The sequence below is a fragment of the Fukomys damarensis genome, unplaced genomic scaffold (genome assembly GCF_012274545.1).
Source record: "Fukomys damarensis isolate Sample0158 unplaced genomic scaffold, DMR_v1.0_HiC HiC_scaffold_19, whole genome shotgun sequence".
In the NCBI taxonomy this organism is placed as follows: Eukaryota; Metazoa; Chordata; class Mammalia; order Rodentia; family Bathyergidae; genus Fukomys; species Fukomys damarensis.
In genome coordinates, this window is record NW_022900931.1 from 28,880,065 (window position 1) to 28,895,957 (window position 15,893).

The following is a 15,893-nucleotide window of genomic DNA, read 5'->3' on the forward strand; positions in this document are numbered from 1 at the left end:
TAGTGCTGAAACTTGAATGTGCACACAAATCACCTGAAGAGTTATCGGGTGGTTCTGGAGCTACGGTGCACCTCAGTGGTAGAGTGCTTGCTTGGCATGTGCAAGGCCCTGGGTTTGATCTTCAGCACCACAAAAGCAAAATCAAATCAGAAACCCCGATTCTTTTTTTTTTTTTTTTTTTTTTTATTTTTTTTTCTTTTTGAATTTAATGAGTTTGCATTAAAAGTTTAGGTAGGCATTTTACATTAAGGAATAAAAATCTTTTTAAGAAAACAATACAAAGAGTGAAAGAATTTTAGCCAAATTCACACTTCTTTTTGCTATGCTTTTAACAATTCATTGCATCACATTTTACTGCAATGTGCAAATGCATTTGCAGCACTCATTACAATCATGAAACTAAATTTAAAGAAATGCATATGCTGTTAACGATAGCCCACAGAGGAAACTGATTTCCTTCTATTAAAAACTCTACAGTATTCAGAAACACTAATAATGCTATTAACTAACCACTTATTCTCTTAAGAATCACCACCAAAGTTTTCTGGAAATAAGTCCTCATAAGAATTAAATATTTAAAAGGTGAAATATTCCTTATTTTAATTTTAGCAAGGTCTTATTTTTTAATTGCTAAGAAATATTTTAATAGTTTTAAAGCAAAGACTGTTAAGAGTCTAGATAGCTAAAGTTGTACTCCTGAGTTCAAGTTTACAGATAAGTCTTTTGTAAGTAGTTCTCAATAAAATATCCTCCCCTACTCAGCCTCCTGCTCCAAATCTTGTATTATTTCTTACAAAACTTTGGTCAAGAGTAGAAATATATCCAGGCAGATGTATATTCCATACAATAGCAAAAATGATAAAGCCCAACTAATTGGGTTTTAAAAATAGAAGGCAATTAAAATGTACTCAAAATTACATTAAAAAAAGCTGTCATGGGGTAATACTGAAACAGTCACAAAGGTTAAGAAAATACTAATATCAAAGTACAAATGACTACAATGTTAAAATAGACAAAAACTATTATACAAGAGCCTCTTCTAGAATTAAAAATAAAGAACACAACACCTGAATCAGGATGAGTTTCCTGTTCTACTCATGAATTTTAGTCTTCATATTTATAAGGTCAGTTATGTTGACATCCAGTAGTTTCTTAGGACATCTGAGGAAATCTCATTCCAACTTTGTAGGGTGGGTCTTCTCCAAGGAACCTCTTGATCCTGGTCACATGGTGGTCACTGTACAATTTCAAAGTAGTGCAATATCGCCAATGATGTGCTGGGGCATGAAGACGTATCCAGTGTACAGAGCCATGCCCACAACAGAAACCAACATGGAATTGAACTCCATCCGCTCCCAGGGCTCCAGCATGTAGAGCGGTGTGACCAGCAGGTACTGGTAGTAGAACCAGGACATCCGCTTCCAGGCCCGTGCCAGCGTCATCCCCTCCATACGCCTCCCGCGATGCAGCTGCGCGCCCAGCCCCGCGCGCGCTCCCGGGAGGCCGCACTGCTCAGAAACCTTGATTCTGTAGGGCTGAGATTCTGAATTTTAATTTAAATGCTTATGTTAAATCCTTCCTTCCAAATGCTGCTAAAGCTGCTGAGCTGAGGGCCACACTTTGAGTAGAACCGCTAGATAATCAGTCTGGAGAATCAGAACTGGTGGATTGGAACGCCCAGCCCCGCGCGCGCTCCCGGGAGGCCGCACTGCTCAGAAACCTTGATTCTGTAGGGCTGAGATTCTGAATTTTAATTTAAATGCTTATGTTAAATCCTTCCTTCCAAATGCTGCTAAAGCTGCTGAGCTGAGGGCCACACTTTGAGTAGAACCGCTAGATAATCAGTCTGGAGAATCAGAACTGGTGGATTGGAAAGCAACAGTCCAGAAAGCAGGCTCTTTTGAACTGAAGGTGCCCAGTGATCTGAGAGAGCTGTGGGGAGGCTGAAGTGAAGCAGTGACAGAAAAGGATAGAGCCCATGAAGGCAGGAGGCCATGCTGGCAGAACCCAAAGTGCTGGGACAGGGTGAGGATGGAGGAGGTTGAGGGAGAGGCCGAAGACACCCAGCATCTTAGTTCTGAAGACTTACTTTGTTGCATCACACTTGAATACTGTGTATCTTGGGGTGGCAGCTCACTGAAAGATGGAGGGAGAGAAAACTTCCAGTGCCCCTTCCTACTACCAAAGTTTCCCCAAGCATAATGTACTACGGTCCCAGTACACGGCACATGGAATCCCACGCCAATCAGTCTAACCTGGCACGGAAATTTCTTTGCATCTCTCACTACTGAGCACTTTGGGGGCCCCCAGAAAAATGGCTTGACTTGATCCTGGGGGCCACTGGGCTCTCTGCATGGACTACTGGGATCCCTGTGGGCTTGTGCCAGTTTCTCACTGAGATGAGGTCTAGGGTGGGGCTGGGGTGGGCGCTATGGATATGTAAGGCTTAGGAACTGACTGGCCTGGAACGCGGGCTGACTTGTCTGCCTTCACTGCTTCTGATGATCTGCACCGTAGAATCCAGACAACTGGTGGAGGGGACCAGTTGGCGCCGGGGGTGCCCTCTGGTGCAGTTCCTGACTCATGGCCAAAGCAGCAGAAGGCTGTGGGGACAGAAGTTCCAGCTCTCCTGGTCCGTTGCAAGGGGAGAGACCTATAGGGGACCGAATTCCATTAAAGGTAGGATGGGAGAAAAGGCACTTCTCTCCTAACCTGGACCTAAGAATGGGATTCCCTATCTTTCTCAGCCTCAACCCATCTTCTCTGCAATCCCATCTCTCACTATTTCTCTACCTCCTTCCCTGCTGTCAGTCTAATATTTAAAGGTATGTGGTCCTCATTGTGCTCTACACAATGGCAAGGTGTGTGCATGTATGGGAAAGGCTCGTGTTCCATGGTGAAGGCTGTATGAGTTCTGGTGCCACTGAACCATTTCCAGTAAATGCTCCCATCCCGCTGCCTGCCCTCCTGTCCCTTTGTCCACATAGTTGTTTCCACATCAAGGCACCTTACTTATAATACTCTTACAGACCATATTGTGGAGTTACATTTTACCTTTTTGTGCTGTTGCTTTTTTGAGACAGGGTCTCCCTATATACTTCTCAAACTCATGGCAATCTTCCTGCCTTAGCCTCCTGAGTACTGGGATGACAGGCATGTGAGACCATGCCCAGCTACATTTTACTGTTTTTTTTTTTCAGTACTGGGGATCAAACTCAGGACCTTGCACTTGCGAGGTAGATGTGGCACCAATGAGCTAAATTCATGGTCCTTATATTTTACTTCTTTAAACTGTTGAAAAACAGCATTCATCAAAGTGTCTTTTAATAACACGTCTTATGTATAGGAGATTCTCAGCAAATGTTTGGAATGAGGAAACTGTTATGTCATATATACATGTATCGCAGAGTGCACCAAAGTGTTTGCACACACCCCAAAGTGAATTCATCTTCATTCTGAGTGGTGAGCCTCTTGCTTACCCATGTCTGAGTGTCCTGATGAAGTGGTTGTGGTAGTGGATACTTGTAATCCTAGCATTATAAGGCTGAACCAGGAGCATCATGAGTTTGAGGGTAGCCTAGGCAAGTTAGTGTGGACTTGTCTCAAAATAAAACAGGCTAGGGATGTAGCTCAGTGCAAAGGTTTGATTCCTAGTATTGTACACCCCAAACACCCCAAACACACAAAAAAAGTAATGCTCTTCTGCTCTAAAGCTCTCTGATCAGGAGGCTCTTAACCTCCCAATGATTGCTTGAAACTAACAGATCTCTACTTCTGGCCCAATCTTTCCCTGCTTATGTGTATCTCCATTTCCCTTTTTTGGTTCCTTTACCAGAAAGTCGTTTGCTTCAATTATGACTCCCATAAATCACTTTCTAGGACTCAGTTTATTCCCTCCACTCATTTTATGTATGTATGTATGTATGTATGTACCAGGGATCAAACTTGGGTCCTTGCGCTGCAAGGCCAGTGGCAGAACCACTGAGGTAAATCCCCAGCCCCGCTCCACTCATTTTAAAAAGAGAATCATCAAAGGGCTGGGAAAATTGAAGGTTCCAACACCACTTCCTCTTGGGCTGCATGGATCTACAATTCTCCTGTTAGTGCTGAGCCCAGCTGCTTAGAGTGGCTGTGGACACAGGTGCCCATTAATACCCAATCTCTTGCTGGATGCCTCAGGCCCCTGGGGTGAAAGGGCAGCTCAAATGAACATATGGGGTGGGGTAACAAAAATATTTCCCTGTCGTGGGACCCTGGTGATAGTTTACAGCTCTGTGAAAATACTTAAAACACTGACTTGAGCCTGGGGATGTAGCTCAATGTAGAATCCTAGCATGTGAAAAACTCTGGGTTCCATCTTTAGCACAGCAAAAAACACTACTGAGCTGTATACTTCACAAGAATCAATTTTATGGTATATGACTCTCAATAAAGCTTTTTTTTTTTTTTTAAAGAGTGGCTAGAAGGCTATGGTAGTAAAGATTTACATGCTATGTAGGCCAGGGTTAGAGAACACAAATCAGTTGAGTCATGGGGGAGGGATGGGAGTGGGGTCTGGTTAGGGAAGATGATCCTGGAAGCTCAGGTGGGGATGTGGCACCCAGGGCCCCAGCTCAGGTACGGCAGCTGGAACTAAGGCTAGGGCAATAGGCAGGGGCATGCTCGGGCAAGGTGGTGGGTGAAGTCTTCCCATGATGACAGCAGCTTTTCATCTCTTCTACCTTTCCTTACCATGACTTGAGTGGATGACTTTTACCACCCTGGCCTCTGCCATCCAACTCCTCTCAGCTGCTGGCCTCCCCCCTGCTGCTCAGCAGCTGTCCTCTGCCCCAGGAAGAATTTCCTCTGCAGGTCCCATGACTCCGGGGTTCTGCTCTCCTCCTGTCAACCCCTTCTCAAGAAGAGCAAAGCCAGGTCAGGGCTACAGAAAGGACTGGAACATAACGGAGCTCTAGGCGCGGCTCTGACCACCAGTCAAAGCTGGCAGTCAATTGCTATCCCCACCTGTGCCCAGTGCACCCCACCACTACTTACCTGCCCTTCCCATCACCTCACCTCTGAGGCTTAGTGTCTGCAACAAGCAGACTGCCAAGCCCCCCTGGCTGGGGCATGGTCTGTTTTGGCACTTGCCCTCCCTTTTAGTTCTGCACACATTCGCTCCCAGCTGAATGGGAAAGGACATGGCAAACACAATAATTCATTAATTCATGTTAAGCAAAGGGAGTCATATGGGAAAGTCCAGTTCCTAAGGCTGAAAGCTTACATTAGGTATTTTTTCCAGGTCACAAACTTCTAAAGCCCACTAATTGATTAAAGCTGTGAGCTGGCTCTTGACCTTCTGCATGTTTATCCTTTTCCATTTGCTTTTCTTTTCTTTGATACCGGGAATTGAACTCGGGACCTAGTGCTTGAAAGGCAGGCAGCAGCACCACTGAGCTAAATCCCTGGCTCCTTTTGCTTTTCTGCTCTCTGGACCCCTCTGGTGGAGTGTGCAAAAGAGCTCTGGGAGAAGCAACCCTGCACAGTAGAGAGTGTTCAGATTTAATCTAACCAGTGTCCATTATTTCTAGAGCTGTATACCTCCTTAAGGCACCTGCCATCTTCTTTTTGGTTATCCAAGCTTCAGCTTGTCTTGATTCCGCTGCCTGGTCAGAGCCAGTCAAAACTTCACTGTGAAGAGGAGAATGCAAATGCCAAGCCAGACCCCTGGGTGTCTTTCTGACTCAAATAATTAGGGACAGAGAAAAAGGTGTACCTAACAGGACTGTGCACCTGGGATTCTTAGGCTGGAAACTACATCTGAGCCTGGGATACATTAGGGAAGACCCAGGGTGCAAAGAGCCACCCATGATGTCTAGCCTTACTGTTCTCAGCCTTCAGAAGGAGGGGCTTGGTTAGATATCCATCATGGTACCTGGTCTCAAGGTCCTTACTGGATTCCCCATCCCGCCTTGCTCCATGACTTTTGCCCGCTTCTCTGCTTCTATAATGATAGATTCCAGGGCCAATGCAGGCTGGCAGCCAGCTGCTTCTCCATTTGAATGAAAAGCTGCTTCTCTAGGCAGTGTTTCTCTCTGGTCTTCCTTGCTGCCAGAATGGTGACTCTGCTCATTTGCCTTATGGGAAGGAAATGTGGATGCAGGCCTTTCTCTAGGCTGATCCATTTGCATGGGGTTGGTACAACCAAGGGCATGGTATATGGAATGTATTTTATATTACATATACAATTGTGACAAAACCATATCTACACTGTAATCAATGGACTTCCAGTTTACTTTATTCTATTCTACTTTCATTTAAAAAATGGTGGCCACAAGCTACTAAAGGATTATTACCTACAACTTGAAAAACACTGATTTGGAGCACAAAGAAGCTGGGCACGATGATACATGCTTATACTCGTAGCACTCTGGAAGCTGAGGTAGGAGGGTCCTAAGTCAGCTCAGCCTGGGGGGACTTAAGAACTTTAGTGAGACCCTGTGTCAAAATATAAACAAGGGCCGAGGATGTAGTTCAGTACAAAGGCCCTGAGTTCAATCTCCAAAACTGCAAATAAGCCAACAAACCAACCAACTAGAAAGAACATAAACATTCCATGATACAATTCTGATATGGTCTGGAGGATAAAGCTGCATCAAATTGTAAATGACTATGGTCTTAATGCAGTAAGGTGTTCTGGGAGAAAGAAGACAGTGGGGATGTGGGAGAAGGGCCTGCAAGCTGCACAACATTTACGGATACAGCAAGGCTGGGACACAGATCAGTGGTAGATAGTTGCCTAGTACATGCAAGGCCCTGGGTTCTATCCCCAGCACTAGAACGAAAAAGGTGGGAAATATGACAAAATGTGAAAGCACTGACCACGTTGCTTTAGTAAATGGAGAAAAATCATCTCAGGGTTGCTAGGAACACAAGTAAGATCAGGCTGCAAGATGTCCTGGAAGACCTTTTTAAACAAAATAGTTTGCCAGTCCTCTGATAAATTACTAATGTCAATCACCTGGAGCTGTGCCACGAAAGGTGATGTTTAGGATGGGAAGGAGGCCCTACCTCCACTGCTTTCCTAGGACGGAAGAGACTGGTCTCCTACTGGGTGTTGGGGCTCTGCAAAAAATTTGTCTGTTCTCAAAAAGAAGTCTGTTTTCTACAGTGAGAGCAGGGAGCTTAGAGAGGGAGGCAGGGGCATCCTGAATGACTCAGAACAAGGCTAGGATCCTACGACCCAGCTGATGAGGTCCATAAGGAAATGGGCAGAGGGTCACCTTATCTCTTCTTCACCCAAAAGAGGAGAGGAGCCAGATATGGGGCAGATGTCTATAATCTGAAAAGCAGAAGGATCATGAGTTCAAGACCAGCCTGGTGTACCTACCAGGTTCTAAGCCAGCGTGGACTACTCAGCAGGCCCCTCCCCCCAAACATGGGAGACAGTTTGTGGGGTAAGGGAGGTAGGTTAAGGGATTAAAAATGACTGATACACAATACACTAATTTCCCCAAAATGAATGCAGCTATTATGTATTTCATATATGCACTGATTAACAAAACACCAAGAGGCTTCTAGTTCGTGGTCAACCTAGTCACAGCACCTTCCCATGCCAAGTATCCACTCCAGTTCCTCTGTAAGTACATTCCTTCTCCTGCCAACACTGTGGACACCTCTGGGGTGGAGGTGAGGGTTGAGAGCATCCTTCAGCAGCTGAGAGGCCAAGCCCAGCTAGGTAGGGTCCTGTGGGCTGGAGGAAGGACACTGTGGTGGCTGGTCTGGGTGGTAGAGGAGCCGGTGAAGCAGGGTGCGAGCTGCACAGAGGTCATCAGGATCTGATGAGAGAAAGGAACGAGTGAGAGGCTGTGGGTTCCTGGGTGCCTCGCCCCTGGCTTTCCCAGGACTCACCCACGCCCAGCTCCTGTAGCAGGCTATGGTACTCAGGTTCAGCCTCTAACACCTTCAGCAGATTGCTGGACTCCATCCGCTCTAGTTGCACCTCCCAGTACACGTAGATCTTCTGGTTGAAGGTGACATACACGAGGCAGGGGCTGTTGTGGCCCTCTTTGCAGGCATACAGGCCTGGGATACAAGGACAATGAGACAAGCTTAAGTTCCTCTGGTGGGGGCAAGAACAAGACCCAGATATCAGAGTCAGAGTTCTGTGCCCCGCCCCATGCTGAGCAACAAACAAAGGTCTACTTTCTATTTCTTCTATGCTGGGAACTCAGTAAATGGGTTAGGCCAGGAAAATCTCGGACCCACCAAGATATGAAAAAACTGTAGTGAAAAACTAGGCACAGAACAGTATCTAAAAGGTGGTATTTTTGATTTTCCCATTCTAGTTTTATCCTGGATTCTTGCGGGACAGCCCTGCCCGTCCAAAGTGTTGGCCAGCAAAATATGGCCAGAAAGGGAGGTTTCTCTTGGGTTTCCACCCTTCATTTCTTTTTTTGGTACCAGGGATTGAACTCAGACCCTTGCCCTTGCCCTTGTGAGGCAGGCACCAGAACCACTGTGCTAAGTCTCCAGTCTACCACCTTTCATGTCAGCTTTTCAGGTCACTGATGTGTGTCTTCTGGAGACAGGCCCAGCTCCTATCATCCTGTTTGTTCATTTTTTGTGGTGCTGGAGATTGAACCATCACCTCATGTATTTGGTTCTCCATCACTGACGCATGCACAGATCTTCATTATTTTGGTACCACACATATCCCTTGCTTGCCCAAAAAAGTTGGTGCTGTTTTCCAAGGTTTTCAATTTGGAACTGAGAATGCTCTAGGAGAATTTTTCTCAGAGCTCTAGCACACTCAGATGAAAAAGAACTCTAATGTCTTTTCACATCCCAGATACAGAGTGAGAATGAATCCCATTCTTTAAAATAGTCAGAGATATCTTAATTTCTCTTATTTAAAACTTTCACAGGCCAGGCGTGGTGGCGCATGCCCATAATCCTAGCACTCGGGAGGCTGAGGCAGGAGGACTGCTGTGAGTTTAAGACCAGCCTGGGCTACACAGTGAGTTTCAGATCAGTCTCAACTATATAGTGAGACCCTGTCTCAAAAAACCAAAAAACCAAAAAACAAAAAAACAAAAGAACTGTCACAGTGGTGATGGAGTACCTGCCTATCGACAGTTAGTGAGAGAGCTAAATAAAGCACTTATTCATTTATGAAGATTTCCACTTGTGGCTATGTCCATCATGAATAGAAAGGAAAGCCGGGCGTGATGGCACATGCCTGTAATTACAGCATTCGGGAGGCTGAGGCAGGAGGATCTCTGTGAGTTTGAGACCAGCCTGGATTACATAGTGAGTTCCAGGTCAGTCTCAACTACATAGTGAGACCCTGTCTCAAAAAACCAAAACAAACAAACAAACAAACAACGAGTAGAAAGGAGAGGCAAACATTTCTGTAGTACCTCTCGTGCCACTATCTAATATGTGTGCCCAGAGAGGGACTGAGGGGAGGATCACACCTGCACAGAAGGCGCGGATATTTTCATCCACCTGGAAGCGGACAACAGTACGGTTGTGATCGATGATATATGTCTGTCCATCCCAGGCACACGCAACCACCTCCTCACGTCCATTACCCTGGCGGGGTGGTTCAGAGACAAGGAAACAGGAATGGCCAGGGGTGCTTTAGCAAGACACCTACGGCAGAGGCTGGAAAGGCTATAAAGGACACAAACTTGACTCTGGGTGGCAGACTGTGAGCTGGGAAAGAGCTGTGCCCACCCAACAGGGCAGTCAAAAGAGCCACCTTTCATAATGCCGTGGAACAGGCAGCCTTATTCACAACTTTATTCTGAGGAAATTTGAGCTGCAAGCTTTCAGCTTTCTGAAAGCAAGTCATTCATTCAGCGGGGACCCAATCCCTGTTCCCCCTTGCCTGGTCTCCGTGATTGACATGAGAGGAGCTACAGGAAGGCTTAGAGGAATGTCAGTGGCTGACAGCAGATGGATGTGAGTGGCTGGATGCAGCATTCATCTCGGTGTAGAAGGCACAAGTGCTCCATCCCACCCACACCCACTCACTGTGACATCTAACTTCTCCAAGGCGAACAGCTGGTGATCCACCTGCACTGACCACAGCAGCTTGTCTGCTTCCTCCATGAGCTTCAGTGTCCCTGTGGAGACAGATGGCCTGGAATAGATGAGCCAATCAATCCCCGAGAAGATCCCACTGGCACAGTCCTTTGCCCTTGCCCAGCTCAGCTTTGCTTACCATCCAGGGTGCAGAGGGCAAAGAGGTCAGAGCTACCACTCTCAGGGTTGTGGCCTGCGGTTGGGATGGAACAATGTGAAGGGCAGAGCAAGCAAAACCTGTCTCTAGGATGAAGGCAGCCCCCTCAGGGAGGGAAGGACCATCTAGAAGCAAGGGCAAGGCACTGGATCTCTTTCCTCCTCTCCTCAGTGCTCTCCCTCCCACTCCACCTTCACCTTGTTTGATGTTGCCTATCAGGTGAGTAGAGACGTTCTTGTTGTGGATTCGGCCGGAGGTCTGGCGCAGCACTACATCTCGGGCAGCTGCGGGCTCTCTGTGAGGAGGCGGGGCAGGGGGTAGGCTGTGTGGGGCCATATGAGATGAGTTCTCCAGGCCCTTGGTGGCTTCTATCCCCGTAAGAGCAAGAGAGATTGACCTGCCAGGCAGAAACCTTGAGCCTCTTTCAGATGCTGCAAAATTAAAGCTCAGGATTCCCTGGGTACCCAAATGATCTTCTGTAATGGAAGACGAAGGTCTGTCAGCTGCAGACTGTCTTCCTACCATGTGTCCTTGGGAAGCCCGTTTTTGCTTCCATGCACCCACACACTTTGCAGTCCTGTACCCTCTTACCTACTCCCTTCCATGTCCTCCTCAGAGGCAGGGGATGATCCAGTGTCCTTGTTCCAGGTGCACAGAAGAACTGCGTAAGCACAGCCCGGCTGAGATACCATCAGTTCAGGAACACCCAGCGGTCCTGGGGTCACTGAGAGACTGTCCACCTGTACTAGGGAATGGGGTTTCAGTGGGGATGGAGCAAGGAGGGGTGAGGCCTGACAGGAAGAGGGGATATAGTTGGAAAGGGCTCCTGGGAATAGCTATCCAGTGCTGGCGGCACAGGAGGAAGGACTGTGGAGTCTGGAGAATCCTTCCCTCTACCCACTCCTTCTGCTTTCCACTATAAATGCCCTACTGGGTCTCCATCCTGACGGGATCCATACCACATTTACTGAATACTCTTATTTCTCAACCCAATACTCTTTTTTGTTTGTTTGTTTTTTTGAGACAGGGTCTCACTATGTAGTTGTGTTGAAACTGACCTGGAACTCACTATGTAGCCCAGGCTGGTCTTGAACTCACAGCTATCCTCCTGCCTCAGCCTCCTCAGTGCTGGGATACAGGGGTGCACCACCATGCCTGGCACTTCAACCCAATGTTCTTTGCTTTTTACCCGTTATTAGACTTTCTGTGAAGATCTTGTTTGGAGATGATAATTTTTGGGTCTTTCTCAGCAAATGATTTTCCCTTTGTCCCTGTCCCTTGCCCTGACCCTGTCCCATGAATGTTCTCCCATAGGACCCCTCCAGAATGCCTTGCTCTCTGCCTCCTGGGTTCCTAGTTTCCTTAACTCAGCCTCTCACCTGGCCCTCCAGCATCCACTTCTTGAGGGATACCAGCTGTCCTGTCAGGTGTCCAGTACCCTCAGATAGTTCTTCCCAGCGGAAGGCGCGCACCACACGGTCTGTGTGTCCTACCACCAGTTCACAACACCCATCACCGTCTGCAGACACAGAGAATAAGCTGCAATTGGAGCCAAATCTGGACTGGTCAGCTTGAGCACTACAAGCACCTTCCTCTCTTCTGCCACTGTCATTGCTGCTGGCACTTTTATCTGGTGCAACATCATGTCCAACTTTTTGTACTACTCATGCCCACTGTAGCTGCTGCCTCCCAACCTTTCCTTGTGCTCATGTAGCTCCCTGTGTCCCTGTCCTGGAGCCTCACTCTGTGTACAATCCTATTATATGCTCCGATGTCCTGATTCATCCCATGCACCTCCCACTTTCAGACAGCTTCTGGTCTGGAAAGCTCATTCTCTTGCCACTTTCAATTGCCTACCAAATGCCACCTTCTCAGCAAGGACATCCTTGACAGCTCCACTTAAAACTGTGACCTCTACCTTGATAAAGCCAGAACCATTTCTATGACTTATTTTCTCTGCAGCATTTATTACTTTCTAATATACCACTTAAATTTATTTTTTGCTGTGATGCAGATGGAGCTCAGAGCTTCATGCATGTTAGGCAAGTATTCTACAACTGAGCAACAGGCCCAGCCCAACTATTTAATTTTCTTACAAATTTGTTTTTCTTTCTATAGTAGAGTCTAGAAAGCAGTTATTTTTGTCTGTTTCATTCATTAGTATAATTCTAGTGCCTAAAACAACACCTGGCCCACAATGAGAGCTCAGTAACTTGGCCTTAAATACATAACAAATGTGTTAATGAATAAGGACCCCTTCCCTCACACTAATCCTTGAGATCTGTCCTAACACCCACTGGCTCTATGGCCTTGGTTGCCTGCAAAGCAAACTATGCTCACCAATGTCACTGATCAGCATGACCTTGGTGTTGGCTGGGATGTGCTGCTTGAAGACTGGACGCTGCTCCTCTCCCACCAGTGTTTCATGGTGTCCAGAGGCATCCAGGACCTTGGCAGGTGTCAGGTCAAACAAATGAAACCAGCCTTCAGCGCTCACTGCTACCACCAGGTTCTGGGAGAAAGAAGAAAGACAGGTACAGGAGAGACGGACTGGCCTAGAGAGGGAGGTCGGGGTGCAAGGATGATAATTACATCTCAGGGGTCAGGGCTGGCTTTCTCTGCGATAGGGAGGAGAGCAGGCCATGGAATTATATCAGAGCCCATTCCATAGAGTACTTTACCTTTCCTTTATTACACACATCTCCAACTCCAACACAAGTCAACTGCAAGAGAGAAAAGTAGGCTCAGGGAGGCAACAGTAAGAACAGTCTTCTCTAATCCCTATGAAGCATGATGGAGTGAGTTTCTTAACTATCATCATTTACTGAAAGCTTATCATGTGACATCCATCAACAGTTTTTACCAACCCAATTATTGTGCTATAAGTTCAGTTTACCCAGACAACAATATGAAAATCTGAGACAGGCTAGATACTTTGGGCTTAAAACAAAAACCTTACATCTTAGATAGCTAGACTACCATATTTCTAAACGGATTCCAATTATTACTCCCCATTTTGACCATACCACCATGTGCTCCATAACAATGTTTCAGTCAACAACAAACAACACGTATGATGGTGGTCACCTAAGACCGCATCACCTGGTCCTGCAGTAGTTTATGTGCATACTCTATGATGTTCTCATAGGGAGAAAGAGCCTAACTATTCCTTGGAAGAGGTCCCTGCTCTGACGTGACACGTGGCTATACTTTATGGGGTCAGCTTCACTCAGCTTTTATAAAGCAGCAAGGGTCCCCACAGCATAAAGCATAGTCTTGCATGCGGGGGATAGGGAGGAGGAGATGTGAGAGCTTGGCTTGTGTCAAATAAGTTCCAAGCACGGCTGGGCTGAACAGCTGGGAGGTCAGAATAAACTGGGGAGCTCTGGGGTGGGCCTCTCCTTCACAGTGCCTGCTCTAAAGGGATCCTTCCCCCACCTTCCCCTCAAAACCCAGGGAGGTGAGTACTGACCATCCCCTGGCAGGTGCAGGTGAGCCACGGCCGGCTGTCATCATTTTTATACACAGAGAGCTTTCCACTGGTGTCTCCGACAACCAGTTCATTTAACTTCAAAGAGAGAGAAGAATGTTAGTGAAACAGTTCATTTTGTGTAAACCTAAGCTTTTTTTTTGAGACATGGGCTCCGTGTATAGCCCAAGCTGGCCTTGAATTTGCAGTAATCCTCCTACCTCAGCTTCCCAAGTGCTGGGATCACAGGTGGCATGCCTGAGCTCTTTCTCAAATGGTTGAAGAATAAAACCATGGACAAAAGGAAGAAGTTAGGGGAGTGTTCATTAAAAATAATAATTAGAAAAAAAGGTTCTTGGTAGATACTCACCAAGAGGGAACAGAAGTCTAACATTCAATGTGTTTTCTTGGTCTTGGCCTTATATAGATAGGCAGAGCCTTGGGGACTCATTTTAAACAAGTGGCTTTGGATTTAGGGTTTGAAAGAAATTACTTACCTGGTTCTGGCTATCTGGTTGAAGCAAGTTAGAAGGAAACTGGTTATTCTGCATTTCTAACATTTTCTAAGACCAGTCCAGAGATTAGGGAGGAGCTATCAACTAACTTAGCATGTCTTTATCCTGGGAGGAGAGGTCCTTACCTCTCTCTCTCTTTTGTTTATTTTTGGTAACAGACCTTGTGCTTGCATGGCAGGTGCTGTGTCACTAATTTTACATTTCTAAGCTTGACCAGCTGCTTGATTAACCAGCTGCTTGAATTAGACTGCTCTACCTGCCTACTCATAACAATTAAACTACACTACCTCAGGCTGGGACTCTGACAAATCTTTTGAGAAAACTTCTTGGAATGTAGCTCAGTGGCTGCCTAGCACGCACTAGGCCCTGGGTTCCATCCTCAGCATCCCCCAATTTTTTGAGGGAGATGTGTGACCAACATAGCCAGTTTCCCAGAATTTAGAGGTACGGGTGTGTGTGTGTGTGTGTGTGTGTGTGTGTGTGTGTGTGTGTGTGTGTGTGTTTGTGTGTGTGTGTGTGTGTGTGTGTGTGTGTGTGTGTGTGTGTGTGTGTGTGTGTGTTGTGGGGTAGAAGGTAGAGGAATGGAGGCTATGTAGGATCTGATCCATCCAAGAAAAGTCTGACTCTTGAATAGCTCTCTGCCCCAAATACCTGACTGGCTCTTCTAAGTCAGACTTTCCATTTAACCAGGACCAAATAACCAAATAAAAAGGCCAGCTCCCAAGGCCCTCCCTCTTTCAGCAAGGCCTTTAAAGCCTGATGTGTGTTTAACAAGGAAGATGACTGAGGAAGGAAGCCTGAAGGCATCACTCACTGGGGTCAACATTCTGGCTTTGGGCCTCTGTTTCCCTCAACTGTTGGAGAGGCTCTGAGGAGAGCGGACTCCCTGAATGAAGCCTCTTATCCACCACTGCCACCTGGGGAGTCACGCTTTTAGGGGCTGATCATGATAACCAAGTTGATCCAAACCCTGTTTCTACAAACAGTTTTGAGGTAGGATAAAAGAAATAAAAGAGGTAGAAAGGAGACAGGAAATTATAACTAAAAACCATACTTTGTAAGAAGACTACAACTTCCAGGACTTGGGCAAAGTCACCTGAGACAGCCCCACGCCAACATTCCTTGGCTAGATTTACATCTCTTCCCCTACTAGACCCATTGCTAAAAGGCTATAAATTGCCTCAACTGAGAAAGTAAGTATAGGATCTTGGCTGTGAGGATAAGGCCTGTCTCAGTGTTAAAATAAGGCTGTCTCTGTCAACAGTCCTTGGCCAGATTTACACTCCTCTACCAAACCCATTACTAGAAGGCCATAAATTGGCTCAATTAAGAGAGTAAACAAAAGGTTGAGTGAACCCCAAGAATGTTTAAATCACCTACTCAAAAATGAAAAACAAATGAAAATTAAACAAAAACCCCAAAACAATGTCTGCTAGGGGCCTGGGGATTTAGCTTAGTGGTGCCATGCCTGCCTTGCAAGCACAAGGTCCTAAGTTTGATCTCTGGTACCAGAAAAACAAACAACAACAACAAAATGTCTGCTAATTGGCTTGTACCCTTTTGTGGGAGAAGAGGAATGGGTGGACACTTTCCCCCCCGTCTCAAAAAAGGTACAGGGCTGGAGATTTAGCTCAGTGTTTCCACCACCTGCTTTGTAAGAGCAAGGTCCAGTTCAATCTCT

The 15,893-nt window shown here is 46.4% G+C and overlaps 2 protein-coding genes across 4 annotated transcripts in view; both read right to left on the reverse strand.

Moving 5' to 3' along the window:
- Positions 1 to 236: 236 nt before the first annotated feature.
- On the reverse strand, positions 237 to 1,470 carry Sptssa (serine palmitoyltransferase small subunit A). The gene has a single exon (XM_033766145.1). It carries the CDS (start codon positions 1,449 to 1,451, stop codon positions 1,248 to 1,250), a length of 204 nt encoding a protein of 67 aa, XP_033622036.1. The 5' UTR covers positions 1,452 to 1,470; the 3' UTR covers positions 237 to 1,247.
- A 3,968-nt stretch (positions 1,471 to 5,438) lies between these two features.
- Positions 5,439 to 15,893, reverse strand: part of Itfg2 (integrin alpha FG-GAP repeat containing 2) — a 27,677-nt gene continuing 17,222 nt past the window's right edge. Inside the window, exons 2-12 of one of the 3 annotated variants that reach the window (XM_010611547.3) lie at positions 13,701 to 13,796; positions 12,910 to 12,951; positions 12,569 to 12,740; positions 11,608 to 11,747; positions 10,820 to 10,968; positions 10,426 to 10,523; positions 10,211 to 10,264; positions 10,021 to 10,112; positions 9,459 to 9,576; positions 7,891 to 8,064; positions 5,444 to 7,817 (exon numbers count right to left, since the gene is read on the reverse strand). In XM_010611547.3, the coding sequence (XP_010609849.1) occupies positions 7,714 to 7,817; positions 7,891 to 8,064; positions 9,459 to 9,576; positions 10,021 to 10,112; positions 10,211 to 10,264; positions 10,426 to 10,523; positions 10,820 to 10,968; positions 11,608 to 11,747; positions 12,569 to 12,740; positions 12,910 to 12,951; positions 13,701 to 13,796 (1,239 nt within the window). In that variant the 3' untranslated portion in view covers positions 5,444 to 7,713. Of the gene's footprint in view, positions 7,818 to 7,890; positions 8,065 to 9,458; positions 9,577 to 10,020; positions 10,130 to 10,210; positions 10,524 to 10,819; positions 10,969 to 11,607; positions 11,748 to 12,568; positions 12,741 to 12,909; positions 12,952 to 13,700; positions 13,797 to 15,893 lie in introns of those variants that run through there. The other 2 variants (XM_010611546.3, XM_010611548.3) reach the window with 2 other exon arrangements.